At 38.6% G+C, this 25,948-nt stretch overlaps 2 protein-coding genes across 5 annotated transcripts in view; one reads left to right on the top strand and one right to left on the bottom strand.

The window, feature by feature from the left end:
* LOC136835631 (organic cation transporter protein-like) overlaps positions 1-21,580 on the bottom strand; it is a 28,217-nt gene extending 6,637 nt beyond the window's left edge. The window contains exons 1-4 of one of the 2 annotated variants that reach the window (XM_067099430.1): positions 21,459-21,580; positions 1,895-1,988; positions 789-975; positions 196-307 (exon numbers count right to left, since the gene is read on the bottom strand). In XM_067099430.1, the coding sequence (XP_066955531.1) occupies positions 196-307; positions 789-975; positions 1,895-1,976 (381 nt within the window). In that variant the 5' untranslated portion in view covers positions 1,977-1,988; positions 21,459-21,580. Of the gene's footprint in view, positions 1-195; positions 308-788; positions 976-1,894; positions 1,989-4,567; positions 4,704-21,458 lie in introns of those variants that run through there. The other variant, XM_067099431.1, reaches the window with a different exon arrangement.
* Positions 206-25,630, top strand: LOC136835633 (transmembrane protein 69-like). Of its 3 annotated transcripts, none has more exons than XM_067099434.1 (4): positions 206-291; positions 23,798-23,905; positions 24,621-24,715; positions 24,868-25,630. In XM_067099434.1, exons 2-4 carry the CDS (start codon positions 23,803-23,805, stop codon positions 25,333-25,335), a joined length of 666 nt encoding a protein of 221 aa, XP_066955535.1. In that variant the 5' UTR covers positions 206-291; positions 23,798-23,802; the 3' UTR covers positions 25,336-25,630. The 3 variants fall into 3 exon arrangements, with proteins under 3 accessions (XP_066955535.1, XP_066955533.1, XP_066955534.1); XM_067099432.1 differs by lacking the exon at positions 206-291 and adding an exon at positions 15,194-15,328; XM_067099433.1 differs by lacking the exon at positions 206-291 and adding an exon at positions 15,255-15,357.
* The last annotated feature ends 318 nt before the right edge of the window (positions 25,631-25,948 follow it).

Below are 25,948 nucleotides of genomic sequence, written 5' to 3'. Positions count from 1 at the left end.
GGACCAATGACTTGAAATTCAAGCTTCCAAATATCAAATGATTGTACTTGCTTCTAGTACAGAAGTTTAAAAGGATTTGTATAATCTGTGACTCGAAAATAAGCATTTACATAATGTTCATAATCTAGCTATATCGTTTCTCGTGTTATTTACGTTTGTTCATCTGATTTCATTTCCTGTTCTGCTTTCTCTTACCTCAGATGTCACCGTTGACTCAAACGTGCTTTTGTCGAAGTCCCACGAAGTGCACTGCTCTTCAGTAACGTTTCCAGTCGTGACATTCTGGATGAGGTAAGTACACGCAGACCTTGGAAGAATATGACAGTTGCTGTAGACTGTAAGTTTTGAAATGAACAGTCGCGTTATCATTCAATTAAGCACTTAGGATTAGAGCAGAATTAGTAAACTGATATTTGAACTATCCCATCACTGCCGGCTGAAGTTTAAAATGAGATGTATAGACTGTCGCTAAATTCAGTTTCATGTGAACAGTAGAATCAGTAAACTTTCAAACTGGACCTTCCATTGCTGCCTGAAGTTGAGTACGAAGGGTATAGATTGTTGCTAAATTCATTTTCTTGTGAATCTGTCTGTCCTTAATTCTTTAAAAATTCATTATCTCCTGGTAAGTGATACTTAAGAGTAGTTTTTGTTCTGTCTGTATCTTACTTGGATCGATATGCATCCTCAGAAGATTAGAGCGTAAAGAGTTAATTATATACTGAAGCCATCATACTATAAATACACAAAGATATCATTCTAGACAACTACGAACTGCTGATACTTACTCTTCACTTTCATTCCCGTCCTTGGCAGCAAACGATGCGTTATTAAGAGCAAAATCTTCCGTAGCATCAAAATCACTTGGAAAAGACACTTTTGTCACGACTGCCGAGTCAGGTACGCGACAAGTATAATCAACGGCTGGCGCCAAGAACGCTCCTCCTAATGCGTGGTAGCTGACACATGCGTACCCTTTTTTGGGGAAATTTTAAACAATATTAGATAGTCAGCGATACTTCCTAGGTGAGGGGATCCTTACGCTAAAGAACAGAGCTTTTTAGATGTTTGGAAGCTTAGACTAATAGAACTTCTTAGATGTTTGGAAGTTAAGACCAAAGGTTTAATAGGACTTCTTGGATATGTGGAAGTATATAGTGAAGAATCAGTAGGGCTTCTTAGGTATGTGGAAGTTTAGACTAAAGAGTCAGCAAAACTTCTTGGATATGTGGAAGTTTATACTAAAGAATCAGTAGGACTTCTTATATATATGGAAGTTTAGACTAATAATTTGTGGAACTTATGAGATTCGTGTAGTTAACTCTGAAGAATCAGAGAGACTTCTTTGGATGTTGAAGCGTTGATGAAGTTTAGTCTACATAAATAGGACTAAATCAGTAAAGTTTGTAAAACTGTAGAAATTCGTTCAATATATATCTTTTTATGATTTTCTGGTCATTACGGAAATAATTTATTCATTTTAGTTTTCTGTAAAAGAAAACTATCGTGCCGGCTTTGTCTGTCCGTCCATACTTTTCTGTCCACACTTTTTTCTGTCCGCCCTTAGATCTTAAAGACTACTAAGGCTAGAGGGCTGCAAATTGGTATGTTGATCTTCCACCCTCCAATCATCAAACACACCAAATTGCAGCCCTCTGGCCTCAGTGATTTTTATTTTATTTAAGGTTAAAGTTAGCCATGACGTGCGTCTGGCATCACCATAGGTGCTAAGAGTTTCATGGACCATGGCTTGAAGTTTCGTACAGTATTATATTCTGTACAGAAAACTCGATTGCGCCGAAGAAACTTCGTCGCATTTTTTGCTTGTTAGATAGGACTACAAACGTTATATAAGGAAAATATGGGTGGAAAAAAACTATTAATAAATACTTACAGTACGATAACGTGATGTAATAGAATAAATTCCATTTTCCGGTGCCCAGCTGCGTAAGAATGGAATCGAAGTTATCTTCCATGGTCTATTAGATCTGGCGGGCGTTAAAAAGAAAAAAGAATTTGTTAATTTCTTTAAATAACTGTGGTTAATTGTTTATTGATTTGATATAAAAAAAACTGGCGTTGCAGCCAACGAAGTCATGTTCATGAGATAATCCATCGGTAATGAGGAAAAAAGGCTTAAATTTACGATTAGTGTTTAAAGTCATCATAAAGAATTTGCTGTTGATCTTGACATAAGACTGAATTTCATTCAGCTCAAGATAGATATTTAAATTATTAGCTTTGTTTCAACTTACAGCTACAAAGATTTGGTGTTAAGGTAGTACTGTTGTATCATGAACGTCATTTGTTAAAACGACAGAATTATGCATTGAATTACGACTAGGCGAATGCTATTTAACCGTCACAGTTGAACTTCCTTCGCTGCAGTCAAACAAGCCAAGTACGAACCGGATTAATGATGTTAATTCCTTGATATCAGTGTTATTATTATATTAATAGAAGGTCTTCTTGTTTGGTTTAGGATTTATCCGCTGACCTCCACTTTTGAGGGTCAAGTTAACGTAAGGATGACTACCTAGGTAGCCGGGTTCGTACTTAGCCTGTCGAACGGGTGACTGGTGGAAATTGGAACAAGGGAAATGCGGAGATAATTATGACGCTTCAAGTTTTCTACCAAGGCTGTTTTCAAGTAAATAAATAGACAAGTTATCAAAGAAAATCCTCAACACAGGAAATTCATCAGCCTGGCTTATGTGGGTCTATAATTTAGCGTTCATTACCACTTGGAAACCTTTTTGTCAAATGTACAGTAAGCACAGTACAAGTCGAGATTTATGCACAAACTATAGAAATTGTTTATTCCAAAGTAAAGATGAACTTAACACCATTATGAAAATAAAGTATGAATCTCGGAAGCTTCCGAACTTTGCATTTCCCAGGAAAATAGAATAATCTTTACAAAATGTGTCTCAAATGTATACATAGATACCGGTATAGACTAATATTGAAACAATGGAAAACATATCAACATATGTAATGATATAATTCAGTGGACAGAATTATATCATTACTACTCAGTATGGATGTCTAACGTGTTGCCATGGAGATAGTTGTATTAAAAAAAAAAACTGAAGCAAAAAGAAAATTATAAGGCTATAGTCACTAAACTGGGCAATATTAGGGTACTGTTAGGTGACATTTACCCAAAATATAGTAAATACTAGGGTGTCTTATGGAAACCGTTTAACTTAGTCAGCCCTTCTTTGAAACGAAGGTTTATTTATATCTTGAACAATTTTAGCCTATGGATATTAACAGACACATATCCTCAATTATTGTGAAGACAGTCCATTAAAAACAGATTTCCCCAAAAAAATCGTTGCTTTAAATAGATTGCAGATCAACATGGCTCGGAGTTTGAAAATCTTGAATACGTTTTGCTTTTGTCGTCTGTGACTATTGTTGCGATCAGATTATTCTGATCACGGTCTCTGGTATGCTTCCAATTCATTCATGCGAAGGCTGGAATACCCGATTTGGTCATAATCCACACAAGAGGTTAGATTAACTTCAGATGCTTATTATTCTTTCTTTTTTTAATTATCAGCGAAACTAGCAGTTTTTCTTTAGTTGATTAACAACTCCATGTCATTGTATGCTGCCATTTTTTCTCTCTCAAAATTATGCTGGTTCCAATTGCGCGCGCGTGCGCATAAGTGTATCATTCGAGGACAGATATATTTCAAACATAACCAAACACAAAACTTAAAAGATATATATATATATATATATATATATATATATATATATATATATATGTATATATATATATATATATATATATTGATGAACCTGTTATTCATAAAACTAGCCATATTTTACATATATATACACTTTTAGAATTGGGTTCGTCATAACGGTTAAGAACATCTATTTTTGTTCTGTTTGGAGAACTTCCTTTAGTTAAGGGCCTCTTTATGACCCATTCTCACATGCACCAGACACGGTTTGTTGCAAGTTTTTTTTTTTTTTTTTTAATATGACCGACATGAATACGTAAAATATAAAATAGTATAAAAATTGTTTGCGTCCACAAGTCACTGGCGACCCCCTCTCTCTCTCTCTCTCTCTCTCTCTCTCTCTCTCTCTCCCTGACACAAAACACACACACACATTCTCTCTTTCTTCTCTCTCTTTGACATTGACGTCCCAAAATGTGTAGATTTTAGATTAAATGTAAATTCCCATTTCCGACCGTTTTGGCAATTATATATATATATATATATATATATATATATATATATATATATATATGTGTGTGTGTGTGTGTGTGTGTGTGTGTGTGTGTGTGTGTGTGTGTATGTAAAACATGAAAAATCATAATTAAGCAAAAGGACTCGAGCAAGAATTCAAGTAATGAAGACTTTAGTTTATAAGTGTATTTAAACCTATAAAAGGATGCGCGCCTTGGGGAACCCCTCGTAATAAACTTCGCTTATCGTCTGGCTTGTAACTGTCAATTATGTCTGTGTGAACAGCGTAAAAATATACACAATATGCAAACACACAAACTTCTACTATCCAAACATAAGTATTGTGTCCATACCTTTATCGAACCAATCCTCTAAATTCCCATATGTAGACGAATAAAAATCGCCAGCTAAATCCTCTCTTAACTCGTCCGTAGAAACCTGCACAAACACGCACCCACAAACGCCTTCCATGCGACTCAGTAATAGTCTGAGACCTTCTCTTGGACCTGCAGAGTACGGCCTAGCAGGACCTCGGCCTGCTGTTTTCTGGCTCAGACTAGACTTAATTAAAACTCCTGATTCTTTTGTACTTTTAATAAAATTATTCCAAATTCATCTCTACGTTGCTACTGCTGAAGAGTCATTAGATTCCCAACTGTACTTGGCGTTGTTTTTAAATGCTTCTTGTTTATTGGGAATAAATTTATGGTAAATAGTGCCGTTACCAACTCGGCTCGGATATGTTGCTCTTCCTCCAAGGTCAGACCCAGCCCTCCCCCCCCCCCACAAAACACAGCATTCAACTTCCCCCTCTCTCCCACCACCAGCTTTCATTCTTACTATATCTGATTTTTCCTTGTTCCAGTCTTTGATTTCTCTCTGTTTCCTTTAGTATATATCCCTTCATTCATAGCAGAGAGAAGTTCATAGTAATTTTAGCAATTTCTTACACTGTAATGCTGCACTGTATCATTACAAACCCCGTAATTTGACTGCTTGTTTAAATTTCGCTCTAAAGAGTGCAAGATGTCTTTATATAACAATTGATCCATAATGATAATGATTTAGATGTAATTCCTTGACAACTAGACACTCTGCAGATTATTTTCCAGATTTGCTTATTAAAAAATATCCTATAGATTATTTTTCAGGTTTGCTTGTATCAAAACTGGATAAATGCCAGAACAAAAAGAAAAAAACTAAACTATGTAGAGTTACGCCGTGACGTCACTCACTTGCATTGTGATGACTTCGACATGTTGGCCAAAAGCAATTGTTTATAGTTCGTGTCTCGGAGGTTAATTGAAGCACGGCGTCAGTACTAACAAGTTTTCGTGACTTGTACAGCATATTAATATTGGCCCGCCCTGTGATAGTAAAGTAACTTGTGGGTCAAGTACCTTTTTAGCAATTTGTGTCATTGAAATCACTTCAGATGTGGAGTCTGTGCGGAGCCGATAATAGCTTAAACGTAGTGTTTTCTTGGTTTGATTTAAAGAAAGTGTTATTCTTTACAGTAATCAAGGTAATCTTATGTTAGTCAATCCCAGCTTAGATTAGGTTCGTAGCTCAGTAGGTTCACAAAGTCTATGACTAGGCTTATCGAAGTCGAGATCTCTCCCACTTAGACAGAGGGTGGTTTATAGTTAACTTCAAGCATTAGGCCTAGTACATATACTCGATGAGTATATGTACGGTAGAGTTGGCATTAACTTATAACCTGTCTTGATAGCCGAGTGGTCTTGAAAGTTGATTGGAAGTAGTTGGTGGCTACTATCTGGAGCTCAAGTCACAGGTACCAAATCATTTATCACTTATAATTCCCCTTCAGTGATATTCCTGAAGTAGTGCGAATTGGATATTAAACAACATTTGCAGCTTAATGTTTATATATATATATATATATATATATATATATATATATATATATATATATATATATATATATATATATATATATATATATATATTGGTCCTATCAGTGGTGTAGCAGGTCCAGTGAGCGGCCAGCAGTCCCCAACTACTGGTCGCTCGTCCTTCATGGCCGTTGCGTGTCTCCAGGTGTCGTCGGTGGATCGTTTTGTCTTGGTCTTATCGGCGGTATGGGCTCGTCTTGGCTTGGTCCTATCAGTGGTGTGGCACGTCCGGTGAGCGGCCAGCAATCCCCCAACTGCTGGTCGCTCGCCCTTCCCGGCCGTTGCGTGTCTCCAGCTGTCGGCAGCGGCTTGTCTTGGCTTGGTCCTGTCAGTGGTGTGGCAGGTCCAGTGAGCGGCCAGCAGTCCCCCAACTGCTGGTCGCTCGCCCTTCCCGGCCGATGCATGTCTCCAGGTGTCGTCAGCGGGTCGTCTTGGCTTGGTCCTATCGGTGGTGTGGCAAGTCCGGTGAGCGGCCAGCAATCCCCCAACTGATGGTCGCTCGCCCTTCCCAGTCATTGCCTGTCTCCAGGAGTCGTTGGCAGCTCGTCTTGGCTTGGTCCTATAGGTGGTGTGGCAGGTCTGGCAAACGACGAGCTGGCCTCCAACAGCTGGTCGCTCGCCCTTCCTGGCCGTTGTGTGTCTCCAGAATCGTCGTTGGGTCGTCTTGGCTTGGTGCTATCGGTGGTGTGGCAGGTCTGGTGAGTGACGAGCAGTCCTCCAACTGCTGGTCACTCGCCCTTCCCGCTCGTTGCGTGTCTCCAGGTGTCGGTGGCGGCTCCTCTTGGCTTGGTCCTATCGGTGGTGTGGCAGGTCCAGTGAGCGGCCAGCAGTCCCCCAACTGCTGGTCGCTCGCCCTTCCTGGCCATGGCGTTCCTCCAGATGTCGGCGGTGGCTCCTCTTGGCTTGGTATTATCGATGGCGTGGCAGGTCCAGTGAGTGGCCAGCAGGCTCCCAACTGCTGATTCCTGGGCGTTGCTTGTCTCCAGATGTCGGCGGCGGCTCCTCTTGGCTTGGTGCTATTGGTGGTGTGGCATGTCCAGTGAGCGGCCAGCAGTCCCCCAACTGCTAGTCGCTCGCCCTTCCTGGCCGTTGTGTGTCTCCAGGTGTCGGCGGCGGCTCCTTTTGGCTTGGTCCTATCTGTGGTGTGGCAGGTCCGACACCTGGAGACACACAACGGCCAAGAAGGGCGAGCGACCAGTAGTTGGGAGACTGCTGACCGCTCACCAGACCTGCCACACAACCGATAGGACCAAGCGAAGAGGAGCCGCCGCCTACATCTGGAGACACACAACGGCCGGGAAGGGCGAGTGACCAGCAGTTGGGGGTTTGTTGGCTGCTCACCGGACCTGCCACACCACCGATAGGACCAAGCCAAGAGGAGCTGCCGCTGTCACCTGGAGACACGCAACGAGCGGGAAGGGCGAGCGACCAGCAGTTGGGGACTGCTCGTCGCTCACCGGACCTGCCACACCACTGATAGGACCAAGCCAAGACGAGCCACCACCAACACCAGGAGACACGCAACGACCAACAATGGTGAGCGACCAGCAGTTGAAGGACTGCTGGCCGCTCACCGAACCTGCCACACCACCGATAGGACCAAGCCAAGACGACCCGCCAAAGATTCTAGAGAAACGCAACGGCCAGGAAGGGTGAGCGAAGAGCAGTTGGGGGACTGCTCGTCACTCACCGGACCTGCCACACCACTGATAGGACTAAGCCAAGACGACCCGCCAACGATTCTAGAGAAACGCAACGGCCAGGAAGGGTGAGCGAAGAGCAGTTGGGGGACTGCTCATCGCTCACCGGACCTGCCACATCACCGATAGGACCAAACCAAGATGAGCCGCCACCAACACCTGGAGACACGTAACGGCCAGGAACAGCGAGCGACCAGCATTTGGGGGACTGCTGGCCGCTCACTGGACCTGCCACACCACCGATAGGACCAAGCCAAGACGACCCGCTGATGATTCTAGAGACACGCAACGGCCAGGAAGGGAGAGCGAATAGCAGTTGGAGGACTGCTGGCCGCTCACCAGACCTGCCACACCACCGATAGGACCAAGCCAAGACGACCCCTGATGATTCTAGAGACACGCAACGGCCAGGAAGGGAGAGCAATCTGGAGGACTGCTGGCCGCTCACCAGACCAGCCACACCACCGAAGTGACCAAGCCAAGTGACCAGCAGTCTGGAGACACACAACGGGGACTGCGAGTGACCAGCAGTTGGGGGACTGCCGGCCGCTCACTGGACCTGCCCCATAACCGATAGGACCAAGCCAAGAGGAGTCACAGCTGACATCTGGAGACACACAACGGTCAGGAAGGGCAAGCGACCAGCATTTGGGGGACTGCTGGCCACTCGCCAGACCTGCCACACCACCGATAGGACCTAGTATGAAAAATATACCAGTCCCTAGATATCAGCTTAAAACTACCACCATACACATTTATATTTTCTCCTGCGGACGAGGAAGGTGCATAGAGAAAAGATGTTTTATCTTTTATGAATGGTGTTAGAAAACTTAGTTCGTACATATCTTTTGAGTGTGTGCATTTAAAAAGCTTTTCATCATTACTGCCCACTTTAGTTATTACATTTGCAATGTTTGACTGCATCTTACATACATACAGATACTGTTCCCTTGATTACTTTGTAGTCAGCCCCTGGAACACTCTCACCTCATTTTGTAATTTCCTCTGAGTTGTAATTAACTCCTCTGTTAGTGACTCAGTTCACTTAAAGACTTTTCTTTCATATTTCAAAATCCCTTTATCAGTCTTTCTCTTTTTCTCACTTCTTTGGGTGATCTCAGCATAAATTGAAGTTAGATTAGTGCTCTTGCAGTTAACACATTTTTTTAAATTAAAGTACGTACCATTCTATTTTTATTGGTATAAGGTGCACTTTTTTCTCATCATTTACTCTGATTATGGTGGGGAAATTTTTTTATCCATGGTGATTTTGGAATCAGGGGCTTTTCACTTCTTATATTACTGTGTTTTGATTACCATATTTTTCCAAGTTTTTAAATTTTTTTGTTTGATGCTGCACATTTTTTGCACATGTAGACGGTGCTTTTATATTTTACATTTTGACATTTTCAGCTACTATTGTGCTGTTAGTGAAAATGATTAGTACTCATGATACCTTTTTCTCATGCTATATACTTTGAGTCCCTTTTTTTATAAAAAAATTAATTCTGAATCTTATGATGACTGTTCTTTGGTTTATATATTTCCTTTTATTCTCCATTTGTTTCTTTTGCTTTCATTCGCTTCATCTGTTCATTCCATTATTCTTTAAGGTATGGGTTCGTTAGTCAAACATTCCCCAACTTTCACACTTTTCATGAGAGCTGTGTTTGTTGTTTGCAGAGATATGAGCAGTGCAGAAAATGATGATGTTTTCTTTAGTTTCAGATTCCAGGTTACTGGTCACGTACTGTAAACGTAAAGAAGCAACAAACTGTAGTGATCCCAGTAGGCCTACTTGACTTGGCTTCAAATTCTAAATTTCCAGGAAATTCTAATAGGAACTTCTATTTCAGCCAGTTATTAATACACATATTTTCATCTGTATTCGTATTGTAAAAATAGACGAATGTTTCTCATGTGCTTGAATATTTCATGTGCCCAGAATATGAAACATATAATACATGACAACACTTAGTTTCTTGATAAATATGTTAGGTACATTAGTAAAGTTAGAGGTATGGTACACTGTATTAACTTGTTGTAGAGGTTTTTATTCTTTTTACCCACTCCAGGTTGGGTTACACAAATATCAGTGATATGTAAGTTAAATGAGATGTTAGCCATATTTTACATGTGCTGTACCAAAAGTATTCTGGATATTTCAGTGTGTAAATAAGATGAGTTTTTTAGTGTTGCAGTACAATGGATGTATGTACTGTATAATGATACGTACATAGCTAATCATATTCTCGCAGTAATACCACTAAACTTTGATGATTTTGTTACCGTATTTTCTTTGCTTTACCGGACAGAATGGCATACTGTGTATTTTAGGCAACTGTTGCTTAATGCAGTAATATGCGTGGCAATGCAGCCTGTTTCAGCAGTATTGTAGTTCTCTTTGAATCTTTGGGTCTTGATAGGCTGGGTGGATAAAGTGTTAGTTTGAGTTTGCCTAACTGTTTGATCCGTTCACTGTATAGGACATATTCTGTGTTCTGTACGCTATTTGCAGAAACAACAATGAGTTGAAGAAATCTGAAGGAGGTTTAATGAATGCCTCACTGAATTTCCTACAAAGATAAGAACACTTACACCTCGGTTACTGCCATTTTGAGTTCAGGAAATTGTGACAGATGGAGTCATTTCAAGAAAATTTTCTTTTTCCGCATCACAACAGAAACACAACTGAAAACATCGCATTTTACCCATTGGATCGTTAGTAGCCCTAGTACCTCAGTAATATCGATGTGGTTCACCACAATGAGGGCAAACAACAGTAGCAGCATAGTTATATTGGACCTCTACATATTTTCACGTACTTAAATATATTATTGTAGGTTTTGTCTTCTTTATGTCAGTATCATTGAGCTCGGAAGCATAAAGAAACAGGATCTGGAACACGATGCTAATGGCCAACTTCCCGATCATTACCATTGTTATCAAGAGCCACATTTGCTCTGTTGGGCATTAGAAATAGAATGTTTAATATTGTTTTTAGTGCTTGGGAATCAAATGGTAAGCAATGGCTAATTGACTGTCCACATATATATATAGTTGCTGAAACTTCATATTAACATTTGAGTTAAATAAATGTACATTTATTACCTTCAGATATTACTGCCTGTATGAGCATTGACACTCCAGTAATGAAGTAACTTACAATCAGTGGGATTTTGCGCCCAAAATAAGAAACTATCGGAATGGTTACGGTATTTGAAGGAATTTCCACAATTCCTGAGATAACCATGAAGACGAATGGATCAAAAGTGAAGGATCCACCACTCAAATTCAGGCCGAAGTTTCTTAACTTCGTCGCATTTTTTGCTTGTTAGATAGGACTACAAACGTTATATAAGCAAAATATTGGTGGAAAAAAACTATTAATAAATACTTATAGTACGATAACGTGATGTAATAGAATAAATTCCATTTTCCGGTGCCCAGCTGCGTAAGAATGGAATCGAAGTTATCTTCCATGGTCTATTAGATCTGGCGGGCGTTAAAAAGAAAAAAGAATTTGTTAATCTCTTTAAATAACTGTGGTTAATTGTTTTTTGATTTGATATAAAAAAACTGGCGTTGCAGCCACCGAAACCATGTTCATGAGATAATCCATCGGTAATGAGGAAAAAAGGCTTAAATTTACGATTGATGTTTAAAGTCATCATGAAGAACTTGCTGTTGATCTTGACAAGACTGAATTTCATTCAGCTCAAGATAGATATTTAAATCAATAGCTTTGTTTCAACTTACAACTACAAAGATTTGGTGTCTTAGTAGTATTGTTGTATCATGAACGTCATTTGTTAAAACTACAGAATTATGCATTGAATTACGACTAGGCGAATGCTATTTAACCGTCACAGTTGAACTTCCTTCGCTGCAGTCAAACGAGCCAAGTACGAACCGGACTAATGATGTTAATTCCTTGATATCAGTGTTATTCTTATATTAATAGAAGGTCTTCTATATTAATAGAAGGTCTTCTTGTTTGGTTTAGGATTTATCCGCTGACCTGCGCTTTTGAGGGTCAAGTTAACGTAAGGATGACTACCTAGGTAGCCGGGTTCGTACTTAGCCTGTCGAACGGGTGACCCTTCGTGGTGGAAATTGGAACAAGGGAAATGCGGAGATAATTATGACGCTTCAAGTTGTCTACCAAGGCTATTTTAAAGTAAATAAATAGACAAGTTATTAAAGAAAATCCTCAACACAGGAAATTCATCAGCCTGGCTTATGTGGGTCTATAATTTAGCATTCATTACCACTTTGAAACCTTTTTGTCAAATGTACAGTAAGCACAGTGCAAGTAGAGATTTATGCACAAACTATAGAAATTGTTTATTACAAAGTAAAGATAAACTTAATGCCATTACGAAAGTAAAGTGTAAATCTCGTAAGCTTCCGAACTTTGCATTTCCCAGGAAAATAGAATAATCTTTACAAAAGGTGTCTCAAATGCATACATAGATACCGGTATAGACTAATATTGAAACAATGGAAAACATATCAACATATTTCCCTCATAATTCATCTGCTCTATGGACTTTTATCAGAGTGGTCAGAATTATATCATTACTACTCATTATGGATGTCTAACGTGTTGCCATGGAGATAGTTGTATTAAAAAAAAAAAAAAAAAAAAAAAAACTGAAGCAAAAAGAAATTTATAAGGCTGTAGTCACTAAACTGGGCGATATTAGGGTACTGTTAGGCGTCCGCACCTTTTACTGTCCGCCCTCAGAACTTAAAAACTGCTGAGGCTAGAGGGCTGCAAATTGGTATGTTGGTCATCCACTCTCCAAACATCAAACATACCAAATTGCAGCCCTCTAGCCTTGGTTTTTTTTTTTTTTATTTAAGGTTAAAGTTAGCCATAATCGTTCATCTGGTAACGATATAGGCTAGGCCACCACCGGGCCGTGTTGAAGTTTCATGGGCCGCGGCTCATACAGCATTATACCGAGACCGCCGAAGATAGATCTGTTTTCGGTGGCTTTGATTATACGATGTGCAGAAAACTCGATTGCGCTGAAGAAATACCGGCTCAATTTTTACTTTTTTTAATTATTAATAAATATAATATTTGAGGGCATCTGAACGCTCACGTGTACCCTTGCATTATACAGCAAAAGAAAAGAAAAAAATACAAACCGGTTTTAAAGTCCAGAGACGTTTTTACAAGAAGAAATTGGTTTTGGCGGCGATAGTCCGAATGTCCTATTGACGTCACATAGGACGAGTCATATAGGAAGAGCACCGGAAAAAAGTCTCTTTTTTTTTTAGCACAATAATCTAACTAAACGAGGTCAAATTAATGAGACTAGTTGTGATATTTGTTGTAATAGCTTCCTTGTCGTTATCCTAAATGTCAAATTCCTGCGGTTTACTTTCTGTCATTCTGCTGTCGTCATTCAGATTACAGATAAAACATAACGTATAAACGCAGTTGTTCTCCAATTAGACTTCAAAGTGAAAATTAATGTAGATTATGTACAATCTTCCATACGAGAGCCGGATTGCACAATGATGTGGCTGATTCTGCCCTTGAAAATCCACGAATGGTCGAATTTTGTGGGCAGACCTAGCTGAACCCTTATCTGTATATAATTTATTTGCTGTTATGATATCAGATTAACCTGACCTTATGCCAGTAACTGGCCCTTTCTCGTTCAAGCAATGCTTAAAAGAAAGAGAGAGAGAGAGAGAGAGAGAGAGAGAGAGAGAGAGAGAGAGAGAGAGAGAGAGAGAGAGAGAACATCCCCTAGTCACAGCGATCTCGTAACTTCACGGCATCCATGCACTCTTATATATATGATGATTATCAATAAAATCCTGTATCCTAGCGGGAAATATATGATGAAGCTATCTCCTTCTAAGGAAGGATTCGAACTCAGGCACAAGAGGTTCATCAAGCACACTAACACACTATGTCACGAAGATGAATATAAGTTTAGACCGAACCATACTTATATTCGTCCTTCCAGCAAAGTGTCAGTGCGTTTATTTTCTGCTCGGATATAATTTTGTAGTTAATGAGCGTATACAAAAGTGTGTGTGTGTGTGTGAGAGAGAGAGAGAGAGAGAGAGAGAGAGAGAGAGAGAGAGAGAGAGAGAGAGAGAGAGAGAGAGGGAGCGTTTGCTTTATCGATGCTTTTTTCTTGAAAGATTCAAAGTTCAGTAGTGTAGCATGAATGATTTCAAATAGTACTTCATGGTTGCAAAATAATAAGTGAAACGCACAGACAGCTGAGGAGGTATTTCATATATCCTATCATCTATATTATATATATATATATATATATATATATATATATATATATATATATATATATATATATATATATATATATATATATATATATATATATCACATCGCCCTTGTAATCTGTTAAGGCAGATAAGCCTTCGGTAGCCACACTTCCAGCGAGTGGCTGTGTTCCATATATAATTTTCCACTACTTGTTATTTAATTTGATCGCTCTCTATGCTCATTCACCGACTCCTATCCTCTTCCTCTTTACCAAAATGGTCCTCTCCTGCCCACCGCTTTCCTCTATCAGTATATTTGCGGATGGTTTATTCATTTACCTTTCTTAATCATTCACGGCGCAGCCAATGTCGTAATATAATTGCCACTGGACGAAAATAAACTTATTTTTATCCCACAAGTTTTCGTATACGTGATCTAGTGAACACCGGTCCAGCTGGCGTGGAAAATAGATCTAGCTTTTAAAGGTGTGTCGTTGTGTGGCGCTACTATTACGCTACTTAACGAATGTGTTATAATATGGCACAAGCAAACTCACTATTGAGAGAGAGAGAGAGAGAGAGAGAGAGAGATTATAACTGACGAATAAATGAGGTATTCCTGGTGGAGCTAAATGTTGGTCGATGAGGGGTCTCTTTTAAAAAATAAACATGATTGATGATGATAACCTCTCTCTCTCTCTCTCTCTCTCTCTCTCTCTCTCTCTCTCTCTCTCTCTCTCTCTCTCTCTAAATATATATACATATACTATATATAGTTGTTTATTAATACGTAATATGATAATGGTTTCTTTGATTTACTTATCTATTTATTTATCGTGTTCCTCCTGGAATGACGATTATTTTTCCACAGGTTTCAATGTCACTGTTTCAAAACTGCACAATATATATATATATATATATATATATATATATATATATATATATATATATATATATATATATATATATTGTGTGTGTGTGTGTATGTATAATTTTAGCCTTAATAGCTTCCATTCTTGTGCAACTATCGACGATTTACACGGACCTAAAAGCCTCTTACCAACATGGCGGATCTGACGACTACACAATTATCCAAGATTACCCAATCTAAAATATGTCGACGTCATTCAACTTCGCCGATCAAAACAAACTTCTGCAATCTTAGAGACGTGACTCCGGAGGACGGTCCTCGTTCATTACAGCAAATGGCAATTGGATTACTTATTGCACCGCAGTGGAGGTAATTATCGAAGGAAAGCTTTTAGAAAAGTGCGTTGCAATGTTTAAATGTTTATTTTTGCTTGTCAAATGATCAGGCACCGGGAAATTTAATGGTTCCTCTTTTGGGAAAAGTTCGAATTTAGGTTTTTGGGCATCAAATTTTTTTTTTAGTAATATTTAATTAAGGGTATTTTTAAGCAACAACCTTCGAGATATGTATTTTTTAAATGGTATTTTCGGTGCTTAATAACAATTTACCGTTATTTTATGGTAGTCGACTGTAATTAACCTCAGACATAATTATATTTTTGCTACCGCGCATGCGCAGTGTTACAGGGGAGCTTTTGGTAAAACGTGGAGTTTCCTTCACCAGGGGGCGGAGCCCCCCGGCTAAATAACACTGCCTGCTAGGTTAGGTTAGTTTAGGGTATGTTAGGATAGTATGGTTCCTTTTATAATAGGTTCCTTCAGCCAAACCCCCTGTAATGACTTATCGTATTCGCAGAACCATTCCATAACGACAGCACAGCGATTGGGTCTGTCTCCCAACGATTCCCCCCTCACCCAAAACCCCGCTTTCCCAAGGAGTCCCCGGTAATTCTATGTATTAGCTCCGCGCCTGTTTTTACCTTTTCAGCTGGTTTTTTCTACACTTTTAGGTTGTTCTGTTACTGGCGGTGCATCTGTTTGTTGTCGGCCAAATGGAATGCCCCTTCGCCGTGTTTAGTACTGGCTGGGGAGGTGGGGTACCCATACGTTAAAAAGTTATTGCACTTGCCGGACGGGATATGAACCCTGCTCTGTCTTGTGAAGATCGCGTATGGAAACCCCTTGTTGGATGGACGTCAGCGGTTAATTAAAGGTTAATTAGAATCGAGCGCCAAAAATGAAAGGTAAATTCATAATTAGCAACCAAAAAACTGTAGAAAAAGTCAAGTCATAGTGCCGTCGGCGACGCTGATCTACCCTATAGTTCTACCGAGTCCCCAGCCATGTCGGATAGAGACATGAGGTTGATAATAATTGACCAACAATAAACACCACCACCTCCTCCATCAGCAACACTAAAAGCAAAGGAGGTGGATCTAAGTGGTAGCTCCGTGGCGGCGATTTCCTTCTAACTTGACTTTTCTACAGTTTTTTGGTTGCTAATTATGAATTTACCTTCAATTTTTGTCACACGAATGTAATTAACCTGTAATTAACCCCTGAAGTCCATCCAACAAGGGGTTTCCATATGTAATCTTCACAAGACAGAGCACGGGTATATATGTCTATTTGGAACAGTTCATATCCCATCCGGCAAGTGCAATGACTTGTTAATGTATGGGTACCGCCCCCACCGGGCCAGCACTAAACACGGCGAAGGGACATTCCATTTGGCCGACAACAAACAAATGCACCGGCAGTGTCAGAAGTCCTAAAAGTGTAGAAAAAACCAGTTTCCAGGGTAAAAACAGGCGCGAAGCTAGTACTTCGAATTACCTCAAAGGAAAAATCAATTTCCACGGTAACGGTCCGTGGGGAGCGCTTGCTTAGATTTACCCATCTCTGTATGCATAGTATATGTATAGGACTAGGCATATGTTTTATAGTTGCTTTTAAGTAGACCGCAACCCAGAGGAATGTAGTAGGCCTAGGCTATAAAGGCCTACAATAGTCTGGTCTTTAATCCTTGAAATGTCTATGATATTCTTGCATTTTTTTTTTTTCTACTTAAATGTGTATACTAGGGTAAGCCAACCTACGTCTTCGATCCCCCAAAAGACTTAAACATGAACAGAAGACATGAACATGAACACAAGGCATCACTTATAATGCCCATCTAAACCTGTCCTAGGGTGCCGTGCCCTGACCTGGCCAGCCCAGGACACCCTAACCTGACATACATAGTAGCATGACGTGTGCATAACTGTTCCATAGTAAAGTATTACTCCGCAGGGATTATTGCCATCAGTGCACGTCACGTGGTGCACTGTAGGCATTACGTAAGGTTCTTTGCACCGTCTTTTCGACCCCTAGCTGCAACCCCTTTCATTCCTTTTACTGTACCCACATTCATATTCTCTCTCCTTCATCTTGCTTTGCGCCCTCTCCTAACAATTGTTTCATAGTGCAACTGCGAGGTTTTCCTCCTTTAACACCTTAAAAACCTTTTTACTGCCAATTTCCGCTTCAGCGCTGAATGACCTCATAGGTCCCATTGCATGGCCTTTGGTCTAAATTCCATATTCCACTCCATAGTATGGTATTAGCCTACCAGTAAAGATATTTAGCCTAGCCAGACTAAGAGAATAGCCCTCTTGTGTAAGCTAGTCATGGCCATGTCATTACATGTGGGTCAGTTATTGTGGTATAATTTTTTACCAGAAGCATAAACCTAGTATAATTTAGGGCACAGGGTCCTACCTGACTAGGTAGGCTTCATCCCTCCCCCTCCCCGAACTTCACTTTCCTAAATTGACCCACAGCTCCATAAATCATTATTGCGAAATAGGCCTACTGAATTTCATGATAACCTAACTGGCAAGTAAGACATTACTGTCGTCCGTTAGCCATGCATATTTCTCTCTTAACCCGTATAGGATGGGTTAAATATACTGTATATTAAACACACCCCCTGACTGGGCAGACTTTAAGGTTGGCCAATTTTAGAAAAAAAACATTACTGGAAAGTGGAAGATATGCAATGCACATGGTGTAAGAAAAAAATTCTAAAGAATGTTCTGTACCTTTCTTGGGAAGTTGAAAGTGAATATTTACAACCCTGTGAAGGGCCTCTTTTCCAAGACATTTGTAAAAATATGCTAATTTTACCAAATTATTTCTAATAATTTATTTTATTTTATTTTGTAAAATTATAATTACAGCTCACACAGTATCATAACCGATAAGAACTAAATCAGCAACAAATTCTGAGTATATTTATTGTAAAATATTTACGAGATTTACTGAGATGGTGAGATGCTGCAACTTTTTGTGAGGTATACATGTTTTTTCTAATATTTCTTTGCACTTTTCTTTGCAAAATTACAATTATAGTTGACATGATCCACAGATTTCTCTATGGAACATATATACAGTGTACACATAATTCGCTGAAAATTTGCCCATTCACAGTATTTTTCACCAAGAAATATTCTCCAATTACTGTATTTTCATCTCATTTTCATGACTAACTGCACTTTTTGTGATAAAATTATTAAAATACTCAGGTAATGCTCGAGTTGCAATAATTCGTCTTACGATTATTCGATTTTGCAGTGGGGTAAGCAGTTAATACTGATACATCAATATTTATAAAATAGTTTTAAATTTCGCGTGGGTGCAGGCAGCGAGAGAGACCAAATTACAATAGACCAACTTCTTTTCCTCTGTCTCTTTATCCCATCTTCTAGTTAAAAAAGTAAAAGACAATGATAAAAGTATTGTTAGTAACGTTATACTCTCACTTAAATGCTTGCAGCCATAAACAGCCGACCGAGGAACTGTTGTTTTGCTTATCACCGAATCGGATAACAACAGCCGTTTTGCTTGTACAGTATTTCAAACGTCGTACAGTAATACACAATTACCTTAGGTATAGTACAAATGAAGTTAAGTAGAAAAGGACTGATATATTTTTACATTATACCCTTATTCAGTATGGATAAAAGATCGGCAAGGAAATATACTGTTAAATTTAAGCTACAAGTTGTAGCTGAAGCTGAGAAAACAATGTTCAAGCTGCTAATGACTATAAATTATTGTGCATCGGTAACATGGATGAAATTCGACCATAATTGAAATTGGAGAAAGTATTTTAATCAAAACTACTGGGCATGAAAGAACACATTACTGCTATTTTTACGCCGATAAACCATAAATACGTAAAGCTCTTATTATGACGGAATCAAGTGAAAATAGTGAACGGAATTTTGATTTTTTTACACATAACATATGCCCCCAAACAGCCAACGTCATCTCTTAACGAAAAAAATAGCTAAGTTAATTCCACAATGAGACGTATTTAAGTTATATTTCTACTTAAAAAGACTTCGTATAATGAAAATAACCTTGCCCCATGTAAGTAAAGTATCTAGAGATTCATTTACGCTAAGTAAAAGCAAGAAAAGCCCTCTGAACTGGGTTAAATAAAGCGAAATAAACTTACCACATAATCAATTTCCAAACCAAACATTGATCAGTATGATTGCAATTTATAATTCAAGAGCAATATAAGTGCAGTACATTAAACCCCTGTATTCGCATTCTCACGATTCGCGGACTCATGCATTTGTGGGTTTCTCTGTGGAACATATCTACTTATTATTCGTGGAAAATTCACCCATTTCCGGTATTTTTCACTGAGAAATATTCACAAATTACTGTATTTTCATATAATTTTCATGAATAATTGCACTTTTTGTGATAAAACTATTAAAATACTCAGGTATAAGCATTTTTAGAGGGTTTTTCTTGTGTTTAAACTATCAAAATAGGCAGTTTTAAGTGTTTTTAGAGGGGTTTTAAGTATTCGCGGATTTTAGCTATTCGTGGGGGTGGGGGGTGCGGTACACATCCCCCTCAAATACGGGGGGTTTACTCTATAGAGTACAGTATAATGTAGGCTAGGCTACCATGTATGTATACGATATACCATAGTGTAGGCTAAGCTAATTCTTGTTTGTTATTCAATTTCTCTTTGTATTGAATTATCATAAGTCACTTTGCATGAACCTCCAGAATTAGCTGATATTAATAATTACCATACTGTGTATGTATAAAGTATACTTTATAGTGTAGGGTAGGCTACCATATATGTATACATGGTACCAAATACCTTAGCGTAGGCTAAGCTATATTCGAGATACGCTTTTTCCAACAAACAATGGGTTTTTTGGAACCTAACCCCATTGTAAGTAGGATAGTACCTGTATCAGCATTTTTAGTTTTTTTTGTGTGTTTGAACTATCAAAATAGGCAGTTCTAAGTATTCGCGAGTTTTAGCTATTTGTGGGGGGATGTGGTATGCATCCCCAGCAAATACAGGGGGTTTACTGTACTAACATAAACAATAAGAACTAAAACCAGTGGCAATCCCTTGGTATATTTATGTGCAAATAAATAAAATGACGTCATGGGATAGAGAGGCGAACTGACCCCCCCTCTGCCCTGAGCTGAGCTACTACAGTTGCCATAAGTCATTTTTGAACCATTGAAGTGATGTGAACATCTTTCCTGCTAAATTCATCTGAATCGTATGGTGCGTAATATATTAATACTCATATGAGTTAGCCTGTCCATCGCTTAAAACCTGTTATAGATCCTCCTATGATCATGCCTGGTCCATTAAGGGGTAAAATGTTGCAAACTACAGCTAGAAGGCACAAATTTGTTTCTCATCTCAGTCTGGGTATCTCTGTTCAGTTAGCCAAAGTTTGTTTAGTAGAGGAGATTACTGTACAGCAATTTCACATTGATGTCGAATATTTTAATTCAATACAGATAATTCCCTTGTCCATCGGAAGTTCTTCTAAAAGGTAGCCATTATTTAATTAAATATAGCATATCAGGTATTAAAAACTAGGAGTCAGAAAACATCTGGGGACTACTTAGTAAGTTGTCAAGTTTTCATTGGTTAAAAGTTATCTAATTATTAGGTAACGGGAAAACAAAAAAAGATTGCACAAACGTTTGTGAGTAGCACACATCCTAAGTAATGTCCATAAGTAATGGTATTCTCTCAAAACAACATCAGTAAACTTAAATGATGATCTAAGTCTAATTTTTTTACTGGTAACTACTTAACTTCTTATTATGATAGCATTTTTATTAGTGGGAAAAAGTGCCAAAATTACCATATTTGACAATTTCTGACTTCAAGTTGTGTGTTGGAGAGAAAGTAGATTATCATAGTGTAACTGTTAGGCTCTTGCCAAGGTTATGAAACACACGCGCATAGCTGCTGGACATTGCTTTAGAATTCGGTTGCGTTTTGATAGCAGAATTCAAGTTGAACTTTACAGTGGAGTTACAGAAGCACCAAAAACACCATTTTTTCACATGGTCCCCTAGTAAAATATTGCATAAAACATAAGTAAAAACAATGCATGAACATATTTTTCATTGCACTCACCCTCCTCACCTTTAGTACTCATCCTCCTCACCTTTACTGCGAAGCCTGTGCATGTACAAAATATTCAAACACTTGTTCTTGTAGTAGTGAAATCCTTACTCGTCATAGGCTATGTTGACAGAATTGGCCAGGGCTGGCTGGCAGGTGTGCATTAAAATGCAAGATAATTAATCAAGAAATAGATCATTCACATGTTTGGAAAGTGGCTAATTTTCATTTGCAGGTAATTATTGACTACCTGTAGTTCTGCATTTATGTCATAGTTCAACTATTTCCCCATAACTATTTGGGTACAGTATATGATTTAGGGCCCACAATTTGAAACCAGGGGCTTTTGATATGGGTTATAGAATATAGAAAATAATGGATTTGCAACAATATTGATACTTGAAATAATGCAAAGGACAACGTAGCAGATACAGAATAATGAATATAGACTAGTCGAGGGTTTATAATCTTGATGTCTGGGTGGGACGTTGTGATGAGCACTAGAAACGATTGAAGTTAGGCATTGCATTAAGAAATTGTGTAATTATATTCTTCGTACATAAATATAAATTTGACTTGCTGCAGAACTTTGTTGAAAGTTTGGCATTCAGCCACCTCCCCCCCTCTTCCTTTCCCTTTTGTAGCTAGAACATACCAGTCACCCTCTCTCCCTCTGTCTTTAATAACTAAATTGTACAAGCTATCCTCAAGTTTGGGGAGTAAGATTGTGGTTCTTTACTATGGTTATTGGCCCTGTGTGATAGAAAGGTTCTTGTTTGGAGTTTTATTCACCAGTGTTCAGTGGAAATTAGTTCATACATTGCTCACTTCAGTGTTGGTGGATATATATTTATCCAAGTAGATGTTGTGGGATACAGTATATATATGGTTTTCTTATGCCGTTGTGGAGAAGTGATTGCTTCGCAGGGTTCCATAGGAAGTCAGTCATTTGTGATCTGACTATGCACGTATGTCTCAATGTTAACAAAAGTGGATGAATAATCAGCACAGACATAATTTCCTAAGAATATAAGGATGACATTCTTCCCTCAGGGAAGTGACCCTTGTTATGTACTAAAACAGGGTGTCCAAGAACACTTGAGCAGTTTTAATGTAGTTTTGTTTTTACTGACAAACAGTTTTGCATACCATAAGTAATAACTTTGCAACATTACAGTATGTGAATGAAGAACAAAACATGCAAAACCCTATGTGCTTATGTGTTATTTTTGCAAGAAGAAACAGAACCACATGAAAAGGGATTGGAAACTAGTGAAAGATCTAAATAAGAACTGAAAATTGTTTATGGAATATGGTATCTAACCTAAATTAACCCGAGTCTGAAGGTAACTTTGTCCCAGACATATAACAGCTGTATCCTTAAAGTAGTGAATGACTTGTATACTTTGATCTTCAGACTTAGCTTTACAAAAGCCCAGCAGAAAGTATCCAGTTTGATGGCCCATGAAATAACTCCAGGAAACAAATACTGACTGAAAAGATGGCAGATACAGCACTGTAGTTTTGGTTAATAACATGTAGGAAACCATTTATGTTTTTGGTCAGTCCTTTCCAGCATATGAATTAGTGCTGTAAGTCAGGGGGTCTGATTTTGACTTGGTTACACAGTTATTCTCTCTCCCTCTCTCTCTCTGAGTAAGAGACTGCAGTACTCTTACTTGAACAACCCTGTAGATATCTTGGTTATTATTCATAAGCTATATTTCATTAACCCTTAATGGACGGGAAACCTCACATGAGTATCCATAACAGGTTTTGGGTGATGGACGGGAATCCTCATATGAGTATTACTATTACGCACCATGCTGTTTGAATGAATTTAGCGGGAAAGATGTTCATAGCACTTCAGTGGTCCATAAAGGACTTACGGCAACTATAATACCTCGGCACGTGAGAGACATCGATCAGTATGCCTTGAGATTTCAGAGGGGGATTTAGTGCCTCTTTGCAGCTCCAGGGTGCACCTTTTTATTTGCTTAACTCATAAATTTACCCAGGGATTGCTTTTGGCTTTAGTTCTTATCTCTTATGATAGTATGTTGGCTATAATTGTAATTTTGCAAAGAAAAGTGCAAAGAAACAGTTAGAAAAAATGTACCTCACAAAAAGTTAATGCATGTAACTTTAGGGCCTTTGTTTCTGGAAGCATATTTTTTTTAGAGAAAATTGTCTGAGTTTTCTGTATTTACAAGAATCACAGTGAGGTCTTTTCAACATTTTATCTGTTGAAATGCTTTCAAAGAGGAGTTAGTCAGGGTGAGGAATTATTACTTTAAGATGCTTTCAGAATGCTTGTTTATTTTAGGCATAGTAAAGGTGTACTATACTAGTCTGACTGACCAACTTTCCTTTACTTTTCAGATAAAATGACTCCTTTACAGTTGCTATTGAGGAACTGTCCCACAAGACTAGAAGTGGGCTTCAGTGGATTCCCTCTGCGATATAAACGGATCTCTAGTCTTTTTAAAGGTGTGTTACAAAGTACATGTACAGTATGTTCATATTTGTACACAAAAACAACTAAGACAGTCCCTGGGTATTGGCGGGGGTTCTGTTCCGATGGCGTGACGATAAGTGAAAATCACTGATTTTCGGTGCCTATTGGCGCCAGTAACCAGAGATTGGCGCCTCTGTTAGGTATGTATCGGCGCCAGTACCTGATTATCGGCGCCGATAAGCGGAAGTCTGTACTGATAATCACCTATTTTCATTGCTAGACAAGTGCCGAAAAACTGGTTCGCTGATACCTGGGGACTACCTGTATAGTAATTATAAGATAAAATACAGATCCAGGTCTCTCTCAGAGTTCAATCATTTCTTGTCAGACAGTGGACATACCATTTGATAAAATTGCTTATCTTAAATTCTGTAAGTAACACTTTGTGTAAGTCTGTTTAAGAATGAAGAGCAGACACCATTAGAAAATGGGTCCTTCAGTAAATAACCATGGAACTCTCTCTCTCTCTCTCTCTCTCTGTGTTTTGAATATATCTCTACTGCATTACTTTTACGTTCATTAAATCATTAACAAATGGGAGGTAACCAAATATTTAAAAAGATCCAGATCTTTTTAAATGCTTGACCAAGAGTTCCTCAAATAGCACAGATCTTTGAAATTTATCTGTATTTTTTAATCATTTGCGTGGAATTCATGCAGAATTAATATCAAGATTGTAATTTGCAGGTACAGTCATCCAATCAATCCACACTTCTTCCAGATGTAATTTTAAGGAGGACCACAAAACCACATCTCTAGCTCTTTTGGAAAATGTCAAACAGGTGATTGCTACTTTTGAGCTGCCTATGAAGATAATTTAGTAACCACCTTAGTAATAAATACAAATCCTATTTGTAAGCTTTAATTAAAGGCATTGTGGAAATATTAGTTGTTACTCGTGCTAGGAAGGTAATGGTTCAATCTTTTATTCCAGGTGCGACACTCGCCCACACCAGCATTAATTTTGGGCTTCTCTGGCCTGATTCCATTTGTTGCAGCTCCACTTTATATGATGAACTGTGGAGTATACATGCCAGATATAGCGCAAGCCCAGCTGTACTACGGAGCCTCCATCCTGTCGTTCCTTGGTGGTGTCCGGTGGGGCCTGACACTCCCTGTTGGTACGACTCAGCCTCCAAATTGGTCAAATTTGGTGTATGGTGTATCTCCATCACTCATTGCATGGCTAGGATTATTGGCCCCACAGCCAGTAGGTTTATTGACTGTTATAGGTGGGCTTGGCATAGCTGGATATATGGATATTGCCATGTGGGGGTACCCAGGATGGTTTAAGGGAATGAGATTTTGCCTAACGTTTGTTGCCGTCTTATCTCTTTGGACAAGCTTTATGCTACAGTTTGTAGCAAGTGATGACAAAGGTGAAGCTGTTGATGGTAAGTAATCTGTCATTTGGAATTTTTGTAAATACTTTGTAAAAAAGGTTAGACTTAGTATTTTGAAACAAATAATTTAGATCATTTTAGCTGAAGTGTTTTCATATGTATTTTGTTATTGAACTACAGTATACAGTTGGAGAAAATTAGTATGGAATAAAGTAATTCAAGAATTAACTTTTGCTATATTTTAGGAACAGGCTGTTAATTAGAATGGGTGGGTTTAATTGAAAAACTCACATTTCAGCATGTCATTGAACACTGTATTGAAAGCATTTGAAGTTTAATAAAGAATCAAGATCATCAATTTTCTTACTTGAACTTTGGTAAAAAGTTAACAAGATTTTATTGTAAATATTTAAAAATTAACTCCTAGGTGAAAACAACCATATTAAAATCCTTATCTAGAGGCACAGGTAATGAGTGATTGAATGGAGCTTTCTGCAGTGCATCCTGATCTAGTTGGAATCTGCCTTCAGCCCAGAATGGGGACTAAAGCTCATTTTTGGGAACTATCCTTTCTTCATTGTTTTCCTTCCATTTCCAGAAAATTGATGTTAGCTTCTCTTTTAATTATACTCTGCATTTTGCTGTTCAGTAAACCGCTATTATCGCCGATTT

The sequence above is a fragment of the Macrobrachium rosenbergii genome, chromosome 55 (genome assembly GCF_040412425.1).
Source record: "Macrobrachium rosenbergii isolate ZJJX-2024 chromosome 55, ASM4041242v1, whole genome shotgun sequence".
Classification (NCBI taxonomy): domain Eukaryota; kingdom Metazoa; phylum Arthropoda; class Malacostraca; order Decapoda; family Palaemonidae; genus Macrobrachium; species Macrobrachium rosenbergii.
Note: the sequence above shows the minus strand (reverse complement) of the source record. Positions and strands in the feature narration are given on the sequence as shown.

Bases quoted from the DNA above. Each gene is read 5' to 3' on its own strand.
- LOC136835633 (XM_067099434.1), top strand. From the start codon at position 23,803: ATGACTCCTTTACAGTTGCTATTGAGGAACTGTCCCACAAGACTAGAA. The intron at 23,906-24,620 runs GTGTGTTACAAA...TGTAATTTGCAG, and splicing joins GATCTCTAGTCTTTTTAAAG to GTACAGTCATCCAATCAATC. The intron at 24,716-24,867 runs GTGATTGCTACT...CTTTTATTCCAG, and splicing joins TTTTGGAAAATGTCAAACAG to GTGCGACACTCGCCCACACC.